Source organism: Oncorhynchus masou, chromosome 14 (assembly GCF_036934945.1).
Source record: "Oncorhynchus masou masou isolate Uvic2021 chromosome 14, UVic_Omas_1.1, whole genome shotgun sequence".
In the NCBI taxonomy this organism is placed as follows: Eukaryota; Metazoa; Chordata; class Actinopteri; order Salmoniformes; family Salmonidae; genus Oncorhynchus; species Oncorhynchus masou.
The window spans coordinates 28,579,326-28,602,416 of NC_088225.1; the positions used below are offsets into that span (position 1 = coordinate 28,579,326).

A 23,091-nucleotide genomic window follows, 5' to 3' on the forward strand; every position below is an offset into this window, starting at 1 on the left:
CCTTTGCTTACTTCCTCGTCGATTATACACATAATGGGATTGTAGCAAAAAATACATCCGTCACAGGAAATGATTCTCCTGACATTTTGCTGAATTGAAATTTTTAATTGGTCCTTGATTATAATGTCATGCCTGCGGAATATCTTTGTAAACGTGGTTGGTTAAAAAAGGACATGGGGGGGGGGGTAGTAAAGACATGAGAATTAAGTTTGAAATGCTTGTGTGTCTAGTGAGCAACTGAGGGGATGACAACCGGGGATTATGTACATACCACTATTTACAGTGGCGTGTTGTGATTGGGATAATTGGTTAAAAGACTCCTGACTGTCTGCGTTATGAACTAAGCAGCGGCCAAGTGTTCTGCTTCACAGCAATTCAGCTTTACTTTCCCCACCACCTGGGGGGCAGTTGTCAGTAAGGAGGCATCAGAGGGCTATGTATGGGTGAGGTGGTATCAGAGGGCTATGTATGGGTGAGGTGGTATCAGAGGGCTATGTATGGGTGAGGTGGTATCAGAGGGCTATGTATGGGTGAGGTGGCATCAGGGGGCTATGTATGGGTGAGGTGTATGGGTGATGGGTGAGGTGGCATCAGAGGGCTATGTATGGGTGAGGTGGTATCAGAGGGCTATGTATGGGTGAGGTGGTATCAGGGGGCTATGTATGGGTGAGGTGGCATCCGGGGGCTATGTATGGGTGAGGTGGCATCAGGGGGCTATGTATGGGTGAGGTGGCATCAGGGGGCTATGTATGGGTGAGGTGGCATCAGGGGGCTATGTATGGGTGAGGTGGCATCGGGGGGCTATGTATGGGTGAGGTGGCATCGGGGGCTATGTATGGGTGAGGTGGCATCGGGGGGCTATGTATGGGTGAGGTGGCATCGGGGGGCTATGTATGGGTGAGGTGGCATCGGGGGGGCTATGTATGGGTGAGGTGGCATGGGGGGGCTATGTATGGGTTTGCCGGCCAGAGATGTTGGCTTTGGATCCACATATATTGCGGCATTACCCAACACCAATTTAATCTGCACCAGTCGATTTGTCCTCTTTTTGAATATACTCCTGTATATTAGACTGCTTATGTAGATGGCTCCTTAAACACCATGGCGTCGTTGGAGGTATGTGTGCGTTTTACATGTTCCTAAAACAGGCCCTGCCCTGAACTGAGGTCATGCTCAGAATAGTTTTTTTATTGTTGTTCTGGTGTCATAGACACACATCCTCTCTTGTGGGGGTTGATCAGCGGTGTTTCTAAGCATGTGATATGATGGGACATAGCACCACGCCCTTGGTGAGGACACAATTAGGCGCTTCATGTGAAGCGCGGTGGGTTTTTACGACATTTTGTTTCAAGTGTCATCAAATCTCAATTTAGTGCCTCTTTATGCCTTGTTTTCAGGGACATTACCTTTGCTGAATGGGGTGTTGTTCAAGTGAAGTGTGGATTATGATGATGTGGGTTTGGGTTAACGGCAGTAGCATTCTGCTCTCTTTAGTTATGTTTCATACTGATGTTGTGAGTTTTTTTATTTGATTAAAAAATAAATAATATAATGTGCCCTTATTTTACCAGGCAAGTTGACTGAACATTCTCATTTACATCAATGATCTGGGGAATAGTTACATGGTAGAGAAGGGGGGGGGGAATGAATGAGCCAATTGGAAGCTTGGGATGATTAGGTGGCCATGACAGAATGAGGGCCAGATTGTAAATTTAGCCAGGACACCGGGGTTAAACACCCCCCCTCCCCTACTCTTAACAATAGGTGCCATGGGAATATTTAGTGAAGACAGTCAGGACACCCGTTTAATATTCCATTCAAAAGACGGATCCCTACTCAGTGCAATGTCTCGGTCACTGCCTTGGGGCATTGATATTTTTTTAGACCAGAGGTAAGAGTGCCTCCTGCTGGCCCTCCAACATCTGTTCTCCTAGCCCAATAATGGATTAAAGGAGCCTAACATTACTCCAAGGACCTTACATGTTCTGTTTTAAGGGTCAATTGGCTCTAGAAGCCAAAACAGCCAAATATTCCATCTAAACGTGAATTGATTCTCAGTTGCGGCACAGTTCTAGAAACATAAATGTTTACACTTTCACATCACAATAATAACACTTACTGTAGGGGGAACAGTTGCAGGGAACATTATTTTTTGTTTTTGTGGCATGTTAATCAAATCAAAGTTTATTTGTCATGTGCACCGAATACAACCGGTATAGATAGACCTTACAGTGAAATGCTTACTTACAGGCTCTAACCAATGGTGCGAAAAACCACAAAAAAAGGTGTAGGTAAGTAAGGAAAAAAACAACAGTAAAAAATAAATTTGAAAAAAGAGTAGCAAGGCTTTATACAGACACCTGTTAGGCTTATTGAGGTAGTATGTACATGTAGGTATCGATAGGTTAGCCAATGTGCGGGAGCACTGGTTGGTCGGGCCAATTTAGCTAGTATGTACATGAATGTATAGTTAAATTGACTATGCATATAAGAAACAGAGTAGCAGCATCATAAAAGAGGGGTTAGGGGGGGCACACAATGCAAATAGTCCGGGTAGCCATTTGATTACCTGTTCAGGAGTCTTATGGCTTGGGGGTAAAAACTGTTGAGAAGCCTTTTTGTCCTAGACTTGACACTCCGGTATCGCTTGCCATGCGGTAGTAGAGAGAACAGTCTATGACTGGGGTGGCTGGGGTCTTTGACAATTTTTAGGGCCTTCCTCTGACACCGCCTGGTGTAGAGTTCCTGGATGGCAGGCAGCTTAGCCCCACTGATGTACTGGGCCGTTCGCACTACCCTCTGTAGTGCCTTGCGTTCGGAGGCTGAGCAATTGCCGTACCAGGCAGTGTTGCAATCAGTCAGGATGCTCTCGATGTTGCAGCTGTAGAAGCTTTTGAGGATCTCGGGACCCATGCCAAATCTATTTAGTTTCCTGAGGGGGAATAGGCTTTGTCGTGCCCTCTTCCCGACTGTCTTGGTGTGTTTGGACCATTCTAGTTTGTTGTTGATGTGGACACCAAGGAACTTGAAGTTCTCAACCTGCTCTACTACAGCCCCGTCGATGAGAATGTGGGTGTGCTCGGTCCTCCTTTTCCTGTAGTCCACAATCATCTCCTTCGTCTTGGTTACGTTGAGGGATAGGTTGTTATTCTGGCACCACCCAGCCAGGTCTCTGACCTCCCTATAGGCTGTCTCGTTGTTGGTGATCAGGCCTACCACTGTTGTCGTCAGCAAACTTAATGATGGTGTTGGAGTCGTGCCTGGCCATGCAGTCATGGGTGAACAGGGAGTACAGGAGGGGACAGCGCACCCACCCCTGGGGAGCTCCAGTGTTGAGGATCAGCGTGGCAGATGTGTTGCTACCTACCCTCACCACCTGGTGGCAGCCAGTCAGGAAGTCCAGGATCCAGTTGAAGAGGGAGGTGTTTAGTCCCAGGATTCTTGTGGTCTTCTGTTTACAAACAGGTGTTCGTAGACGCAGATAGCTAAGTAGCACAATTAGTCCACTCTGTTTTTGTCTGTTTTCTGTAAACAAGCGCTGTCACATGACAATATGGCCGTGTGGGAACCCTAACCATATAAAGGTGTGTATCAATTGAACCTTTTGATTTTGGAAAAATGATTTATTGCTAACATGAAAGACGTTCCTTTTGCTTCCAAAGCCTTACTGCAAGCGCCGTGTTAATGTTCAGACCGAGTGTCGCAGATCTTAACACAACTCCCCCCTACAGAAGATGCCTTCATCTAATGACTTGTGTGTAATGTAATAGAACTGAGTCATGATAAAGGGCTACTGGTCTCCCATCCAGAGACCAACCCTGCTTCACTTCAGAGGCAAGCCAGCAGAGGAATGCAGGGTGGTACGCTGCCCTCACACTATACAATTGAGACACCAGACCCACACACAGGGTGTACAAAACATTAGGAACACCTTAATTTTGAGTTGCACCCCTCAGAACAGCCTCAATTTGTCAGGGCATGGACTCTACAAAGTGTCAAAAGCATTCTGTAGGAATGGTGGCCCATGTTGACTCCAATGTTTCCCACAGTTGTCAAGTTGGCTCATTCTTGATAAACACAGGACTGTTGTGCGTGAAAAACCCAGTGGTGTTGCAGTTCTTGATGGACTCACATGTCAATAGTCTGTCTGCATCTGAAATGGTACTGTCGTGTCTTTACTATCAATAACTGAAGACTGATAGTTTTTATCAAAGAGTCTCTGTAATTAGTTACTGTGCGATCAACTGATTAATTATGTAACTAACTAGGAAGTCGGGCATCAAGGAAAAATATTCAGTTTACAAAGTTATCATTTCCTAAAATAAATTTTCAGATATTTTATCTGATCAATTAGTCTTTGAATTAATGAATTATTTACTTTACCTCCCGTTAGTCTCATTCCAAACGTCGTAAATTGTTGGTTATCTGCACGAACCCAGTCTTCACTAGAAGTCATCCATACATCAATTGTACTTCACAAAAATGCTAAGAGTTTAACCACGTGGTATGGTTAAAAGATTCAGCAATGGTCTACAACCTTTGTACTCCCGTGATTGAGAGAAACATGGTCTGCTGATAATTTCTAAAATTTGGGTTTTATTAGGAATGGCAGAAAAGGGCTGTCCCAGGATGTCTGACCCTAATGGTCTCAGGGCCGGTCCAGGATGTCTGACCCTAACTGGGCTCAGGGCCGGTCCAGGATGTCTGACCCTAACTGGGCTCAGGGCCGGTCCAGGATGTCTGACCCTAACTGGGCTCAGGGCCGGTCCAGGATGTCTGACCCTAACTAGGCTCAGGGGCGGTCCTCTGATTTTAGTTCAAATCAAAAGGCAATTGTATTTTTCTTCATTAAACAGTCCACAATCATATTATACAAACCATATCATACTCACTCATTCATCTTATACAAAAATAACATGTAAACCTCATATCTGAGGCTATTATATGAACAGCGTTACGGTAATGTGGCCACACCGTCTCCCATGAGCTTCCCAAGTTGTGCCAAACGCACCAGTTCGTAGCTGGATTCTTCACCGGTCTTTTACACTTTCTCTGGTACATGAAATTTGTTCATACCTCAAGTTCTGTGAGGTGGAAGGATTTCCTTTGTTCTCCATGAAAACCAACTCTGTGTCCATTAGGTCTTCTGAGGAATTTACGACCTCTGACCACAGCAGCCTAGTTGAAGGAGGCAAGGGGGGGGCAGCGAGAGGGGGATGGAGTTGCTATACCCAAAGAGGCCAATGTCATGACAGTACCCTATTCCCTTTAGAGTGCACCACTTTTTAGATCAGAACACTGTAGTCACTAGGGTTTAGGGTTCCATTTCAAACACCCTTGATATGACTAAGGATTACCTCTGTCCCAGCTCTCTCCCCTGTCTGTCCTCTGTCTCTGTTAGACCACCTGTTCAAATTGATCTCTTCCACATGAATTGGCAGATCAGACGGTCGTGACACACTTTGACTTCCTCTGGATGTGAAGGGAGGAAATTATGACTGAACTGATGTACTCAAAGGCGCAACGTTTTTTTTCTGGTCTTCTCTCCTCTGCCGATCACTGATCTCACAGGTCATTTCAGGTGAAAGCAATATAATGGAAACCTTTCCTGTCCTTTCACTCATTGGTAGTCATGAAGTGAAGGTGATGAGGAGCGGAAGCCATTTTAAGTATTTAGACTGTCCAAGAGGTTATACCTGACAGCTTACATGTAGAAGAGACAACTGTTTTTTTCATACAGACCTGTTTATTTTGTTACAGAAATGAGCAGGTCTGAATCAATTGTCCTGGCCTGTAGTTCTTTACTGTTCCACTGGGTTTTTAGAGGAGGCTGAGGAACTGGAACTGTTGGCTTCTGTAAACACTGTCAACCCAAGCTGAAAAGAACTCTGCTTGTACAGTCCATCCCCATCACTTTGAAGCTCTGCTTCCAAACTCCTGATCCTTCAAGACAGCAGCCCAGCAGAGGATAGCAGGGAGTGTGGGTGTCATGACCGTACCCAGGCTTGGTGTCCTGTTTGAGGGTGCCAGGTTGGATCAACCCCCCCCCCCCACTGCAGCTGAGCCTGCCTGGAGCTCCCGCCCCTGTAGTCTGGGCCTCCGTGGCCCACTGACATGCCACTATGGCCTGCCGGACAGTTTGACGTGGGCTTCATGGCCGCCAGACCTGGGTTGAAATGGTATTTATTTTCTTTTGAATAGTTTAGCTGCACTCAATTGAACTTGTCTTGGGCAATAGAACCAATGGAATAGCCCCTGCACATCCGACACACTCCAGGCCAGGTTCAATCAAACTCTCAATGTATTTGAATGGAAAGTAATGCCACAACTCAAAATGACCAGTGCCATGTAGGGAGTGCTGCATTTGGGGAGGGTGTGAGGGCAGAAGGGAGGGAGTGGGTGGGTGTGCATCCTTGGTGGATGACACAATGAGACTGGACCAGAATGCCTGGCTCGTGGCGGTGTAGTGCAGCGTGGGTGGGTAGGAAGGTGGTTGGCGGGAACCTGTCCGTCTCACCCTGGAGGTATCACTTTACAGCGCTTCGTGACATTCTCTACTGCGCCAGCTTGTGTGTGTTGCTTTGTGAAAAGTGCTAATTGCTGTGTGATCAAAAGGTCAGCTCCAATATGTCATGTTATTCCTCCCCCTTAGATCAACACTACTCATTTGGCCTTTCTCTTCTAATGGTTGTCTGTACCTTTTTATTGTGGCATGAGAAGTGACTTGTTGTTTTGACGTGTTCTAATGATGAGTTTTCTCTCTTATGGAAAGGACTTTGCTTTTAGAGCTCTGCTGAAACAGGCAGACTATGGTAACACAGCTATGCCATTATACCTTAAGTATTCCAGTAAGAAGCTTGCGTTGATATGATGGCTCATGAACATGATCTGCATACAATGAGTGAAGGTGTGTTGACACGGAACATGCTTTATAATTGCAAATTGTAGAGACGGGTCATTTCCGTAAGGCTTGGTGTGTTTTAACACCATCACAGTTTTGGATGTTTTTCCCTTATCACTATGTACATCTTCTGGCTCAAGTCCCCGTGGATCCTACGGATGAAGTAAGTTTTCTATGAACACGTTCAACACAAAGCATCTCTCACAGAATTATTTTTGTGTGGACGTTTGTCTGATCACCTAGATTAGAATGCTGGTCCTCTGGTGGTGGATCCCACCTAGCTAGCCACTTGGTGGACTGTCCTCTGGTGGTGGATCCCACCTAGCTAGCCACTTGGTGGACTGTCCTCTGGTGGTGGATCCCACCTAGCTAGCCACTTGGTGGACTGTCCTCTGGTGGTGGATCCCACCTAGCTAGCCACTTGGTGGACTGTCCTCTGGTGGTGGAACCCACCTAGCTAGCCACTTGGTGGACTGTCCTCTGGTGGTGGATCCCACCTAGCTAGCCACTTGGTGGACTGTCCTCTGGTGGTGGATCTGGTGGTGGATCCCACCCCTTGGTGGACCTTGGTGGACTGTCCTCTGGTGGTGGATCCCAGCCAGCCACTTGGTGGACTGTCCTCTGGTGGTGGATCCCACCTAGCTAGCCACTTGGTGGACTGTCCTCTGGTGGTGGATCCCACCTAGCTAGCCACTTGGTGGACTGTCCTCTGGTGGTGGATCCCACCTAGCTAGCCACTTGGTGGACTGTCCTCTGATCTCCCACACTCCCAAATGACTGCTTAATTTAGTTATTTGTCTCCCATCTCTGTCTCTCTGTCGCTCAGTACAAGTTACTCATTAAACTGCCTCGTATGAGTATATGGTCTCCAACTCATCATTTTTACATACACTACCGTTCAAAGGTTTGGGGTCACTTAGAAATGTCCTTGTTTTTGAAAGAAAAGTACTTTTTTTTGTCCATTTAAAACATCAAATTGATCAGAAATACAGTGTAGACATTTTTAATGTTGTAAATGACTATTGTAGCTGGAAGCAGGCAGATTTTTTTAAATGGAATATCTACATAGGCGTACAGAGGCCCATTATCAGCAACCATCACTGTGTTCCAATGGCACGTTGTGTTAATTAATCCGAGTTTCTAATTTTAAAAAGCTAATTGATCATTAGAAAACCCTTTTGCAATTATGTTAGCACAGGTGAAAACTGTTCTGATTTTAAAGAAGCAATTAAACTGGCCGCCTTAACACTAGAGTATCTGGAGCATCAGCATTTGTGGGTTTGATTACAGGCTCAAAATGTTCTGAAAAATGAAGGCTATTCCATGCAAGAAACTGAAGATATCGTACAACGCTGTGTACTACTCCCTTCACAGAACAGAAAAAGAGGAGTGGGAGGCACCGGTGCACAACTGAGCAAGAGGACAAGTACATTAGTGTCTTGTTTGAGAAGGCACTTTGCCTAGAAGGCCAGCATCCTGGAGTCGCCTCTTTACTGTTGATGTTGAGACTGGTGTTTTGAGGGTACTATTTAATGAAGCTGCCAGTTGAGCTTTTCTATCATAAACAAGGACATTTCTAAGTGACTGCAAACATGTGGAGTGTAATCTCAATGTAGTAATTTTATTTTTGCTCCGTTATGCACTGATTAATGCATCAATAAAATATAATTTTGAACATAATTCACCATGTTGGTATTTTTATTTTTAAATCAACATTGTCTGATTTATGTTCTTCAGTTAAACCATTTAGTCTTATAGCTGTTTTTGTTTCTTTTGACTGTTTCCTCCATCTGCCTTTCCCAGTTTCTTTGAGAACATAAGTCGGATCATCTCTCCCAGATACATTCCCACTGAGGCGGACGTCCTGCGGGTGAGGGTGCGAACCTCCGGAATCATCGAGACTCAGTTTCCAGTCAACCACATGGTTTTCAGGTAAGGAATGGTTTTCACTGGCTCATGTGAGAATTGCCTTGTCTAAACCAGTCCATAATTCATCTACCCATGAATCGTGTTCAATACATTCATCGTGCTTTCTAAATGTTATTTTGCATATGTTCTTTATAACAAATGTACACCTCCTTTGTCTTACTTCAGAATATAACTAACGACTCTGTTATAATGACGCCATATGTCATAAGACAATGACACCCATTGATACCTTGAGAAAATATTCTGTGTGATCATACATTCTCAGTTCAGTGTTATATCTGTGGGTGGTGTTGTGAATGGGTTTGTGGTAGGGCTGTTTAGAGCGGGTCGGCGTCATACTGACAACACGACATGATTACAGGCGACGGGGTGATATTACAAAAATAATTCTGCTTGCCAACTTCCTCTGGTGATCGTCATCGTATGGTTCCTTGAGTATGACCATTTTCAAATGAGCATTATTCTGAATGTCCATAGTGCTTCATCTCAAACCAATAGAATATTCTGTATTGACTCATTCTAGTAAACTGTTGTAGTATCAAGACGATGTCCCCTCTTCGCCTCACATATGTGTATAAGAAGCCTCTGTAAGTCTGGTGTTTCAGCTGTGTGTGATTGGAAAAATGGCTTCAGACAAGTTGTCACAGTTTTTCTGGCTTCTTGGTCTCCTGATGCGCAGGGAGGAGAACTGTGCAGGAAGATTGTCGGTGAATCACTATCACGTCATAATGTCATGTATTCTAGTTCTAACCGATGGGAACCACTTTCCCAACATGCAGTACTGTTTTCCAGAGGCTGGAATTCATAACTACAAGCGTACCCAGACGTGCTCCACCCCAGCGTGACTACAAAAATGACCGTTGGGCACGACATATTGTGACTATTCCTAGAAAAATAAAAGGATCACTCGGATGTCTACCATGATTTTTAATATGTACTACAGGGGCAAACAGAAATCAAGACATTTGGCTTGTCAGACACCTTCCTCAGAGCCATGAATTAATCTTTGTTCTTTTTTGGCTTGGCTTGGCTTGCTGTGACATGGAGGGGTGGGTGAAACTTAGTGAATCATACCGCAGCCATATAACTTTGTTCCCACAATGTGATGCCATGGACAAAGGGCACAAAATTGCATAAATGGATGAAGGCAGCTAAGAAAATGAAGGAATTTTTGTACTCTATTGGTAATATTCTAGTTTATATGATGCTAATAGAGTTTTAGTTTTGTGTTTCTATGGAACCATGTATTTCTTTTTACTTTTCCAAACCCCCCTCGGTTTAATTTCTTCAATAATGAAATGTATGCGTTTAAATCTCCATGCAATATCAATGCCTCTAACTTCCCAGTCAAATGTTTTTCTGTCTTATTCAATTGGTCTTATTGAATGATGAATGTGGCCAAATGTTTCACATGTGAATAATAGCCAGGGATGCTAAGTGGGCAGTGAAGGTGGAGTTTGCCATTGTAATGAGTACTGTAGAGCCGGGCTGAAATATTATTCCCCGCTTGCAAAATGAGTGTTGCCCATTGAGTGGGGATGGATTTGTGCAGCTCAAGTTCCATCTATGAACTTGAGTGGTTACATTTCACCAGCTCTATCCTTCAGCTTTATAGCAAACCAAGAGCAGGGCTTCTGTTTGACTGAAAAACAAATGTAGTAAACAGTTGATGCCTTCTGATTATCGGAATCATTTGTTGGACTGCACTTTTCCCAAAGTGTCTTGGTAGACAAAAGGAGCATGTTGATCTCCAGGGTGGGAAGGGGTTGGGTTATAAACTAGCCCTGCTGATTTCCTTACTCTCTCTGGGCTCATGTCCCATGGTGGCCCCATCTGGCCCTTCTCACGACAGCTGCAAGGGAGGCGGCATACTGAGGAATGAATCAGACCTATGAGATATTGATGTCCCTCGCTCATGCGCTCGCTCTCTCTGTGCTTCTGAGAGGGAAGGAATAGCAAAAGGTTTCCTCCTAATGGCCACTAAATCCCCTCTACACCCCTTCTCTCCTTGTACTGTGCTCCAGCCTTCTGAACACGTCATGTCATCATGCTTCAGCTCCGCTCTTGTGTTTTCCACGTAGAACCATGATCAATGACACTACCAGGTATTAGACGTGGATACAGTTGGTTGTGAAACAGAACTTCAGCAACATTAAATTTCAACTTTTTATTTTTTTCTCATCACGACAAGCAAAACTTTTCTGAATGTGTATCAGAGACCCAGTCATGTAGCAGTCTTGTAATGGTTCCAAAAATCCTCAATGACTGTTATCTCAGGGATTGCTGCTGTGGCCTGGTAATCCAGCCAAGTCCTCTCTGTTGTGTGTTTGTTCATTGTATAACATGACACCGATGGAAGAGTTGTATGCCCTATGGGACCAGGCTATCTTTGCGCTGCCGGTTTTAAAACAACATGTGACCCCAGAGACACGACGGAAGTTTATCTGACAAGGGTCGTGTAATCACACTCCTGGCGACCGTCAGATGCAGGTTGGTCACTATCACAATGACCTGTGCCACCAAGACCCTGAGCTTCACAGGGATTCAACATGGAATACTACTTTTCCAGTTCGAGAGTTTAAATGTTTTACCCAGAATGCTCTACTCCTACTCTGTGCTTTAGACAATCCTCAGTTGTTGGTTACAGCACGTACAATAAGGGACCAGACTACTACTATCTTGTTGTTAATCCCTAGAGACTGGAGTGCAGTAGGCCTATTCCTGTGGTCCAGTGTTTGCTGGTGTTCCTGGGTCTAATATACTCTGAACAAAAATAGATCACAGAAATGTTCCATATGCACAAAAAGCTTCTTTCTCATTGTGCACATATGTGTTTACATCCCTGTTAGTGAGCGTTTCTCCTTTGCCAAAATAATCCATCCACCTGACAGGTGTGGCATATCAAGAAGCTGATTAAACAGAATAATCATTACACAGGTCCACCTTGTGTTGGGGACAATAAAAGGCCACTTTAAAATGTACGGTTTTGTCTCAATTCAATGCCACAGATGTCTCAATGTTTGAAGAAGGGTGCAATTGGCATGCTCACTGCAGAGAATTCAATGTTCATTTCTCTACCATAAGCTGCCTCCAACATCATTTTAGATAATTTGGCAGTACGTCCAGCCAGCCTCACAAGCACAGACCAAATGTATGGCGTCATGTGGGCGAGCGGTTTGCTGATGTCATCGTTGTGAATAGTGGTGGTGGGGTTATGGTATGGGCAGACGTAAGCTACGGATAACGAACACAATTGCATTTTATCGATGGCAATTTTGAATGTACAGATACTGTGACGAGATCCTGATATTGTCTTGCCATAACTCCACCTCGTGTTTCGGCATGATAATGCACAGCCCCATGTCACAAGCATCTGTACACAATTCCTGGAAGATGAGAAATGTCCCACTTCTTCCATGGCCTGCATACTCACCAGACATGTCATCCATTGAGCATGTTCGGGATGCTTTGGATTGACGTGTACGCACAGCGTCTTCCAGAATCCCATTGATTTTGGAACTCCTTTCCCTTGTGCCTGGCACCTTGTGTGGACAGAAGGACAAATCAATGAAATGTGGAAGTTGGAAACATTTGATGGGCGGGTGTGAAGTTATTGTTTATTTTTCCAGTCAATTATGCTCAACATTCTGAACTATTTTGCTTCATTGATGTTGATCACATTTCAAGATGACACAGGATATAATTAGTGAAATTGAAGTTCTGTTAACAACGACATTTAAATATTGTTTTTCTTACCACATGTTGCATCTGGCCACTGCTGCCAATAACTATCTCCCCAAGTGACTGTACCAATCTGTCAAATCTTTCTTCAGCTTTACATCAGTTACATGAAGTCTGTCCATTGTTCATACACTATTTATGGTGTTTTGCTTCAGTGCTTTCAACCTTTTCAACCTCAAACTTACAATATCCCCCATGGAGGGTGATGTACATATTTTACAAGTCTTTGGAAATTAAATGATTTACACCAGAAGCTGTAGCCTGTTAATTTGTTTTGTCACCTCATGTCTCTAAGTTGTGAATAAAGTTGTCTGCCTACCTACAGGATGTATGATGTGGGCGGCCAGCGGACCAAGAGGAGGAAGTGGCTCAGCTACTTTGACTGTGTCCGGGCCGTGCTGTTTGTTGTGGCGCTCAGTGACTATGACATGACCCTGACGGAGGACCGCTCTATGGTAATAGATAGTAGATACCATTTAGCAGAAGGTAAGGGAGTTGGAGCTGTTCAGTCTCAGCTTTGATTAAAAAGTAGAGGGGGATGTTGTGTACCCTACAGTACCTTCTCTACGTCAGAACAATGTAACAAACCAGTAGAATGGCCTAAAGCTGTGTATGGTACCATGAAATATTTGAAGTAGTATCTGACAGATTGAGTGAAACTTTGTTTAGATCTTTTATGTCCAGTACCATTGATTTTCTTAATCCCCCCCCTTTTATCTGTCTCGCTCGTGCTTGCTGGCTCTGTTCAAATCTCTCTCTCTGTTCTCACTTTCTCCCTCTTAGAATCGGCTACAAGAGAGCCTTGAACTCTTTACCTCCATCTGCACCAACATAGTTTTCAGAAGTACCTCATTGGTAAGTTTTCACATGGAGATTGTCTGACAACACCTACTTAACAAATGTCTGCCATGACACAGTCCTCCGAACTGATTGCCTTTCCCAAACATTGTCACTCTTAAGTAAAACCATTACACACTCAATCAAGGTTACAAATGACTTTGTCCACCTTAGTGATGGTTTCTTCTCTGGCCACTTCCAGTTACCCACATTCAGCTGCAGGTAGAAGTTGCCCTTGCTGACAGATCTAGCATCAGATTAGCCTACCACCCAATTCTTACCTTATTTTCTCCCCATAATTGAAATGTGGTTTTAGAGGAAACAACTTCCTGTGTCACGTGCTTGATGTTGGGACTGTCTATGTGGTGTGGCAGAGCACAGGGCCACGTTCAGGCATATCACATATGGAGCTGACATGATTCCTTATTCTACACGTCCGAGAGGCCTTTCTGTTCCACATGACACGGCTCCTTCTGAACTCTCCACAGCGCTCAAACATGTCGCCATCGCATCATGGTGTTTAATTGACTGAGCTGTATAAATAAAGGTTAAATAAAAGCACAACGCTGTGACCTGCTGAGGGCAACACAGTGGATGTAATTAAAGCCCATGGAGTCCCCAGAGTGCCTCCTGCTAACCACCTCTGCCCAGCCAGCCGCAGGCGGCACAACTGCCTCTAATTGCCTCAGACACAGGCAATTACCACACAAGGCGTCATAATTGAGGTGATCTCAGTTCAGCTCTGAGGACTGTTTATAAAAAGCGTGTAACGAGCTTGTTTTAATTTGTCTCGTTTAGACTGTAAAAGGTTTTAAAAGACGTTTGGACTGTGGATGTGTGAGTCATAATCAGTTTTCAGTCATCAAGTGTTTTCTGTCGTTAATTACACTCAAAGATATAAACGCAACATGTAAAGAGTTGGTCCCAAGTTTCATGAACTGAAATAAAAAATCCCAGAAATGTTCCATGTGCACAAAAAGCTTTTCTCTCATATGTTGTGTACAAATTCATTTACAGTGAGTATTTCTCCTTTACCAAGATAATCCATCCACAGGTGTGGCATATCCAAGAAGCTGATTAAACAGCATGATCATTATACACGTGCATCTTCTGCTGTGGACAATAAAAGGCCACTCTAAAAAGTGCAGTTTTGTCACACAACGCGATGCCACAGATGTCTCAAGTTTTGATCGAGTGTGCAATTGGCATGCTAACGGCAGGAATGTCCACCAGAGCTGTTGCCAGAGAATTGAATGTTCATTTTTCTACCATAAGCCAACTCCAACGTTATAGAATTTGGCAGTGCGTCCAACCAGCCTCAACTGCAAACCACGTGTATGGCATTGTGTGGGTGAGCGTTTGCTGATGTCAATGTTGTGAACAGTGCCCTATGGTGGTGGTGGGTTTATGGCATGAGCAGGCAAAAGCTATAGACAACAAAGACAATTGCATTTTATCGATGGCAATTTGAATGCACAGATACCATGACGAGATCCTGAGGCCCATTGTCGTGCCATTCATCTGCCGCCATCACCTCACGTTTCAGCATGATGATGCGCGGCCCCATGTTGCAAGGATCTGTACACAATTCCTAGAAGCTGAAAATGTCCCAGTTCTCCCATGGTCTGCATACTCAAACATGTCACCCATTAAGCATGTTTGGGATGCTGTGGATTGATGTGTACAACAGCGTGTTCCAGTTCCCGCCAATATCCAGCAACTTTACACAGCCATTGAAGAGGAGTGGGACAACATTCCACAAGCTGCAATCAACAGCCTGATCCACTCTATGTAAAGGAGATTTATCACTCTGCATGAGGCAAATGGTGCTCACACCAGATACTAACTGGTTTTCTGATCCACGCCCACATTTTTTTATGGTATCTGTGACCAACAGATGCACATGTGAAATCCATAGATTTGAGCCATTTGATGAAATGAATGCATTTCAATTGACTGATTTCCTTATGAACTGTAACTCAGTGAAGTCTTATTTTTGGTGTCTGTCGTAGGGCATGGCCAACCTCCCAACTCATTTCTCTTGTCTTTCACCTTTTAGGTTATGTTCCTGGTATCTCTTTCTCTCTTACATTCTAATGATGTGCATTTGGAAAGTATTCAGTCCCCTTGACTTTTTACACATTTTGTTACATTACAGCCTTACTCTAAAATTGATTCAATTGTTGTCCCCCCCACCACCACATCAATCAACACACACTACCCCATAATAAGAAAGCAAAAAACTGTTTTTATACATTTTTGCAAATGTATTAAAAATAAACTGAAATCACATTTACATAAGTATTCAGACCCTTTACTCATGACTTTGTTTAAGCACCTTTGGCAGTGATCACAGCCTCCAATCTTCTTGTGTATGACTCTGCAAGCTTTGCACACCTGTATTTGGGGAGTTTCTCCCATTTTATTATCTGCAGATCCTCTCAAGCTCTGTCAGGTTGGATGGGGAGCGTCGCTGCACAGCTATTTTCAGGTCTCTCCAGAGATGTTCGATCGGGTTCAAGTCCAGGCTCTGTCTGGGCCACTCGAGAACATTCAGACTTGTCCTGAAGCCACTCCTGCGTTGTCTTGGCTATGTGCTTAGGCTCGTTGTCCTGTTGAAAGGTGAACCTTGGCCCCAGTCTGAGAACCTGCTCCAGAGCGCTCAGGATTTCATCAAGGATCTCTGTACTTTGATCTGTTCATCTTTCCCTCGATCCTGACTAGTCTCCCTGCCACTGAAAAACATCCTCACAGCATGATTCTGCCACAACCATGCTTCATGTAGGGATGGTGCTAGGTTTTCTCCAGACATGATGCTTGGTATTCAGGCCAAATAGTTCAATCTTGGTTCATCAGACCAGAGGATCTTGGTCTGATAGTCCTTTTAGGAGCCTTTTGGCAAACTTCAAGCGGACTGTCATGTGCCTTTCACTGAGGAGTGGCTTCCGGCTGGCCACTCTACCATAAAGGCCTGATTGTGGAGTGGTGCAGAGATGATTGCTCTTCTGGAAGGTTCTCCCATCTCCACAAAGGAACTCTGGAGCTCTGTCAGAATGACCAACGGGTTCTCGGTCACCTCCCTGACCAAGGCCCTCCTCGCCTGATTGCTCAGTTTGGCCGGGCGGCCAGCTCTAGGAACAGTCTTGGTGGTTCCTAACTTCTTCCATTTAAGAATTATGGAGGCCACTGTTCTTGGGGACCTTCAGTGCTGCAGAAATGTTTTGGTACCCTTCCCCAGATCTGTGCCTCAACACAATTCTGTCTTCGACCTCATGGCTTGGCTTTTGCTCTGACTTGAACTGTCAACTGTGGGACCTTTTATAAAGACGTGTGCCTTTCCAAATTATGTCCAATCAATTGAATTTGCCACAGGTGGACTAGAATCAAGTTGTAGAAACATCAAGGATGATCAATGGAAACAGGATGCACCTGAGCTCAATTTCGAGTCTCATAGCAAAGGCTCTGAATACTTGTTTTTCTTTTTAAAAATATGTAAACGTTTGCCATTATGGGGTAGTGTGTAGATGGAGAATAAAACCTTAAATCCTTTTAGAATAAGGCTTTAACATAATGGTGGAAGAGGTCTGAATACTTTCTGAATGCACTGTTTATTTGTTACTGTGCTTTTCACAGGTTTGACACCAGCTGTGGACCCTGAATTGAAAAACTATGTCAGTGTTTTTGGTTCTCTTCTAGGAAGATATTGTGTGTCATGTGAGTTGGTATAGGTCAGGAGTGACACAGTAGAAGGAATGTTTGGGATAGTGTTTAAAGGTTTACTTTTAGAACTTTTAGAAATGCAGCTTTATTGATTTTATTATCTTTGTCCTCAAATTGTTCAAATGTTGACATTGATTTAGCTATTTATGCTTGTGCAATGAAGCTCTAGTCTCAGAATGATATATTTTTGTATTGTCAACAAATCTTTTTCAGATTCTGTTAATGAACAAAAGTGACCTCTTCCAGGAGAAGATCTTAAACTCAGGAAGGCATTTGCGACTCTACTTCCCTAGTTACAAAGGTAAAATAATAATATTGGTATCAATTCTGGTTTGTTTTTTGCTGTTGTCCAAGTCAGTCAATCCAAAAACGTAGAATTGTACTTGTCAAAGAAATTCTGTCTTTTGCATTATTCCTAAAATAATCAATCTGTTTTATTCCTATGCTGATTTAGCCAACACCATTGCTTTTAGATAAAGCTGTGAAGACCTCTTCACGTGTGTATTCTTCGGGTACAGTTGAAGTTTACATACACCTTAGCCAAATATATTTAAACTCAGTTTTCACAATTCCTGACATTTAATCCTGGTAAAAATTCCCTGTCTTAGGTCAGTTAGGATCACCACTTTATTTTAAGAATGTGAAATGTCAGAATAACAATAGAGAATTATTTATTTCAGCTTTTTCTTATATCACATTCCCAGTGGGTCAGAAGTTTACATTCACTCAATTAGTATTTGGTAGCATTGCCTTTAAATTGTTTAACTTGGGTCAAACGTTTCGGGTAGCCTTCCACAAGCTTCCCATGATAAGTTGGGTGAATTTTGGCCCATTCCTCCTGACAGAGCTGATGTAACTGAGTCAGGTTTGTAGGCCTCCTTTCTCGCACACACTTTTTCAGTTCTGCCCACACATTTTCTATGGGATTGAGGTCAGGGCTTTGTGATGGCCTCTCCAATACCTTGACTTTGTTGTCCTTAAGTCATTTTGCCACAACTTTGGAAGTATGCTTGGGGTCATTGTCCATTTGGAAGACCCATTTGCAACCAAGCTTTAACTTCCTGACTGATGTCTTGAGAATTTGCTTCAATATATCCACATATTTTTTTCTTGTCATGATGCCATCTATTTTGTGAAGTGCACCAGTCCTTCCTGCCTCAAAGCACCCCCACAACATGATGCTGCCACCCCCGTGCTTCACGGTTGGGATGGTGTTCTTCGGCTTGCAAGCCTCCCCTTTTTTACCTCCAAACATAACGAGGGTCATTATGGCCAAACAGTTCTATTTTTGTTTCATCAGACCAGAGGACATTTCTCCAAAAAGTACGATCTCTGTTCTCGTGTGCAGTTGCAAACCGTAGTCTGGCTTTTTTTTTATGGCGGTTTTGGAGCAGTGGTTTCTTCCTTGCTGAGTGGCCTTCTAGGTTATGTCGATATAGGACTCATTTTACTGTGGATATAGATGCTTTTGTACCCGTTTCCTCCAGCATCTTCACAAGGTCCTTTGCTGTTCTGGGATTAATTTGCACTTTTCGCACCAAAGTATGTTCATCTCTAGGAGACAGAACGCGTCGCCTTCCTGAGCGTTATGATGGCTGCGTGGTCCCATGGTGATTATACTTGCATACTATTGTTTGTACAAATGAACGTGGTACCTTCAGGTGTTTTTGAGGTCTTGGCTGATTTCTTTTGATTTTCCCATGATGTCAAGCAAAGAGGCACTGAGTTTGAAGGTAGGCCTTGAAATACATCCACAGGTACACCTCCAATTGACTCAAATGATGTCAATTAGCCTGTCCGAGAATTTTCCAAGCTGTTTAAAGGCACAGTCAACCTAATGTGACCCACTTTAATTGTGACACAGCGAAATAATCTGTCTGTATACAATTGTACGGAGTAGATGTCCTAACCGACTTGCCAAAACTATAGTTTGTTAATTAACAAGAAATTTGTGGAGTGGTTGAAAAATGAGTTTTAATGACTCCAACCTAAGTGTATGTAAACTTCCGACTTCAACTGTATGGTCAATATGGATCCTGGTGGCTATTCAGTGCATTTGAAAGTAGACTTAATCCACATTTTATGTTACAGCCTTATTCTAAACTGGATTAAAATAAATATATTCCTCATCAATCCACACACAATACCCCATAAGGACAAAGCAAAACAGGTTTTTAGAAATGTTTGCACATTCTTTTAAAAATGAATAGAACTATTTACACATGTTCAGATCCTTTACTATGAGACTTGAAATTGAGCTCAGGTTCATCCTGTTTCCATTGATCATCCTTGATGTTTCTACAACTTGATTGTAGTCCATCTGTGGTAAATTAAATTCATTGCACATGAGTTAAAGGCACACACCTGTCTATATAAGGTCCCACAGTTGACAGTTCATGTCAGAGCAAATCCTAGCCATGAGGTTGAAGGACTTGTTCGTAGAGCTCTGAGACAGGATTGTGTCGCGGCACGGATCGGGGGAAGGGAACCAAAACATTTCTGCACCATTTAAAGGTCCCCAAGAGCACAGTGGTCTCCATTTTTGTTTAAATGGAAAAAAAAATTGAACCACCAAGACTCTTTCTAAAACTGACTGCCGGCCAAACTGAGCAATGGGGGAAGGGCCTTGGCCAGGGAGGTGACCAAGAACCCGATGGTCACACTGACAGAGTGCCAGAGTTACTCTGTGGAGATGGGAGAAGATTACAGAAGGACAACCACCTCTGCAGAACGCCACCAATTAGGCCTTTATGGTAGTGGCCAGACGGCAGCCACTCCTCAGTAAAAATCACTTGGGAGAGTTAGCCAAAAGGCATGAGAAACAAGATTCTCTGGTCTGATGAAACAAATATTGAACTCTTTGGCCTGAATGCCAAGCGTCACGTCTGGAGGAAACCTGGCACTATCCCTACGGTGAAGCATGGTGGTGGCAGCGTCATACTGTGGGATTGTTTATCAGCGGCAGGGACTGGGAAACTAGTCAGGATCGAGGCATGGATGAACGGAGCAAAGTACAGAGATCCTTAATGAAATCCTGCTCCAGAGCGCTCAGGACCTCAGACTTGGGCCAAGGTTCACCTTCCAACAGGACAACGAGCCTAAGCACACAGCCAAGACAACGCAGTAGTGGCTTTGAGACAAGTCTCAATGTCCTTGAGTTGCACAGCCAAAGCCCAGACTTGAATCCCATCGAATATCTGTGGAGAGATCTGAAAATAGCTGTGTAGCAAAGCTCCCCATCCAACTCGACAGAGCTTAAGAGGATCTGCAGAGAAGAGTGGGAGAAACATCCCAAATACAGGTGTGCCAAGCTTGTCGTGTCACACCTGTTATGAACTGGCTCGTACCCTGTAACAGAGGGAGACGATGGGGAGATAAAGACATGTTGTGTCTTTGGCTATGCCGGATTAAGTGATATGACATGCTATTCTATAAAATAATTTCTCTGTAATTAATATTACCTGATTAAGCTAATCAGGTAAATGTAATTAACTAGAATGTCGGGGCACCAAGAAATAATGTTTAGAGCTGTTATCTTCCAAATAAACTCTTAAAGACCTGGCAATCTTTTACCTCAATAGCAGTCAATTTAATCGTCACTTTATTTAGTCTAATCTGAAAGTTGTAAATTATTGGTTATCTTCACGAACCCTGGCTAACAAGTTGAATCAGCAATACAAAATTTGGTTTAAATTATTTATTTACTAAATACCTAAATCACACAATTACATCTACACAGAATTGATCATACATTGATTGCAAATTATGTCATCAAGGAAAACGTCCCTAGCGGAAGGAACGGATACGGCTGGTTACACAAAGAAAGGGGGTTGGGTTTGAGTGAAAGAGCAGGAAGACTAAAGAACAAAGGGAGAAGTTATGTCTCTATCGGGCCGTAGGCAGCTATGCTATCGTAAATACAGTGTCTTATGCATTCTAAATAACCACCCATTTGAAAAAGGAAAATGCAATAAATATTTACTCTGAGCTGTGCTTCGGTAGATTGGTCGTAGATAGAAGGCGGGGTGGTCCAGCATGGTTCTCTGATCCTCTGAAGAATGTCTAGTGGTGAATGGATACTCTGTCCGTCCTCTCCAAGCCCACGTTTAGCGGACGGAGAGGGTATCACTTCTTTAGTGAATAAGAGTTGAAAGTTCATACCAAGTTGCCATACTTTTAAGCTCATGCTATATTCTGACTGGTATAGTCGAATTTCATCCTTTCGGTGTGTTGACCGTCATCTTCACGTTGAAATTCGATGCTAATTTCGTTATGTTCTTGTCGTTCAACCAGAGCTCACGCTGATGTTGGCTTAGTTCTGTAGGTGACCTTCTTTTTAATGCAGGGACCGCAAGTCCACGTCCTTGGAACAGGAAGTTACATTTTCGTAAAGGGGCTTATATAGGGTTGGGGGAGAGGGCCGTGTTTCATAGTTTACAACCGATGTCTGTTCACATGGGCGGGGCCACTGAGTTGAGCATAGTTCACTCATTCAAAACCATTTCTCTCACTTAGGAGCTAAAATTACATTTCATATTTAAACAACAATTTAAAATTGCACAATTCCATGTGAATCTGATAACTAGAATGTGTAGACTTTCCAAGATAGGACGACAAACTATCATCAGTAATAATGTCTGACGCCAACTGATCTGACATCATATTCATTAAGTACCAACGCATATTTTCAACTGGTTAGATTACCCAAATAGGGTTCAGTTTCCCACCATTTGATGTTCCCAGACTCTCTGTTAACAAAGGGATTTTCAATAGTCACATCGGTAGAGAGGGGGAAAAAGGGTAAAGGTATTTATTGGGGTCATAAACCTCCCCAACAGGCCAACGTCATGACAGAAATAACAAACATATATTTATTAAATAAAGTAATCTATATCCAAGTAACAATGGGATGTGTGTGAGTGCATGCGTGCATAGATGGTGATAATGGGGTGTTGAGGTGCCAATACACCCCCCAACTCCGCCCACCAACATCCTATTAAATAAAACAAGAGAAAAGAAGTCGGCAGACAGTGGGAGTGTTAGCAAACATTTCTAAAATCCTGTTTTGGTTTGTCTGTGTGTATTGATCAGGGGGAAAAAACACTTTAATACATTTTTGAATAAAGATGTAACCTGCCGAAATGTGGAAAGTCAAGGGGTCTGAATACTTTCCGACGGCACTGTATATGTCTAGTTTTATGATTATATATTTTAGAGCTCAAAATTTGCCCCCTGATTCAGTTTAAACATTGTTTTAAGCAGTTCAGTGTTTTGTATTAAAGTGTGAGAAAAAAACAAGGGGAAAACCAGGAAAGACGACAACCCCCAGAATTGGGCAAATGTTAAATGGTTTTAAAAGGCTTTACAACATTTTCTGTGCATGACAGGACTTTAGAGCCTGTGTCATTTTGCGGAATGTCGAGGTCAATATCGGCTATGCACCCAAGAGGGAAAACGGCTGGGCCGTCCTAGAAGTGTTTTAGTGAAATATAATAATTTTGCCATTGAGACGTTTTTATCCAAAGGGACTTAGTCATGCGTGCATACATTTTAACATATGGCTGGTCCCGCGACTCAAACCCACTATCCTGACATTGCAATGCTCTACCAAGATGCATGACAAGGTTCTAAATGCTTTGTGAAGCCTCAATTTAATGATTTATTAAGCTGTGCTTATGACACCCTTTTATAAAGCACAGGTTTGTAATATTTAAGTGGGTCATGGTATATTTGACATTGGTGGTTGTCACACAGTTCTGCCACTTGTGTGAACCCTTTATAGAGCATGACATGCGTTATACATGTATATCGTGTTTAGAAAGGCTATAAGCTGCATGTCATTGTAAAGCTGGGACTGGTTTCTCCATATGGATAATCCCTCCTTTGCAGGCATTCCTGTGTTACTGTGTTTTCTATGGGAATCCCCTCCAACATACATCCAGTATCCACATTCCGGTTTACGC

At 43.4% G+C, this 23,091-nt stretch overlaps 1 protein-coding gene across 1 annotated transcript in view; it reads left to right on the forward strand.

Moving 5' to 3' along the window:
* The window catches only part of LOC135553856 (guanine nucleotide-binding protein G(o) subunit alpha-like), a 33,123-nt gene that overhangs the window by 8,785 nt on the left and 1,247 nt on the right, over nucleotides 1-23,091 (forward strand). The window contains exons 7-10 of the mRNA XM_064985787.1: nucleotides 8,705-8,833; nucleotides 12,897-13,026; nucleotides 13,355-13,426; nucleotides 17,342-17,429. Of these exons, the coding sequence (XP_064841859.1) occupies nucleotides 8,705-8,833; nucleotides 12,897-13,026; nucleotides 13,355-13,426; nucleotides 17,342-17,429 (419 nt within the window). The remainder of the gene's footprint in view (nucleotides 1-8,704; nucleotides 8,834-12,896; nucleotides 13,027-13,354; nucleotides 13,427-17,341; nucleotides 17,430-23,091) is intronic.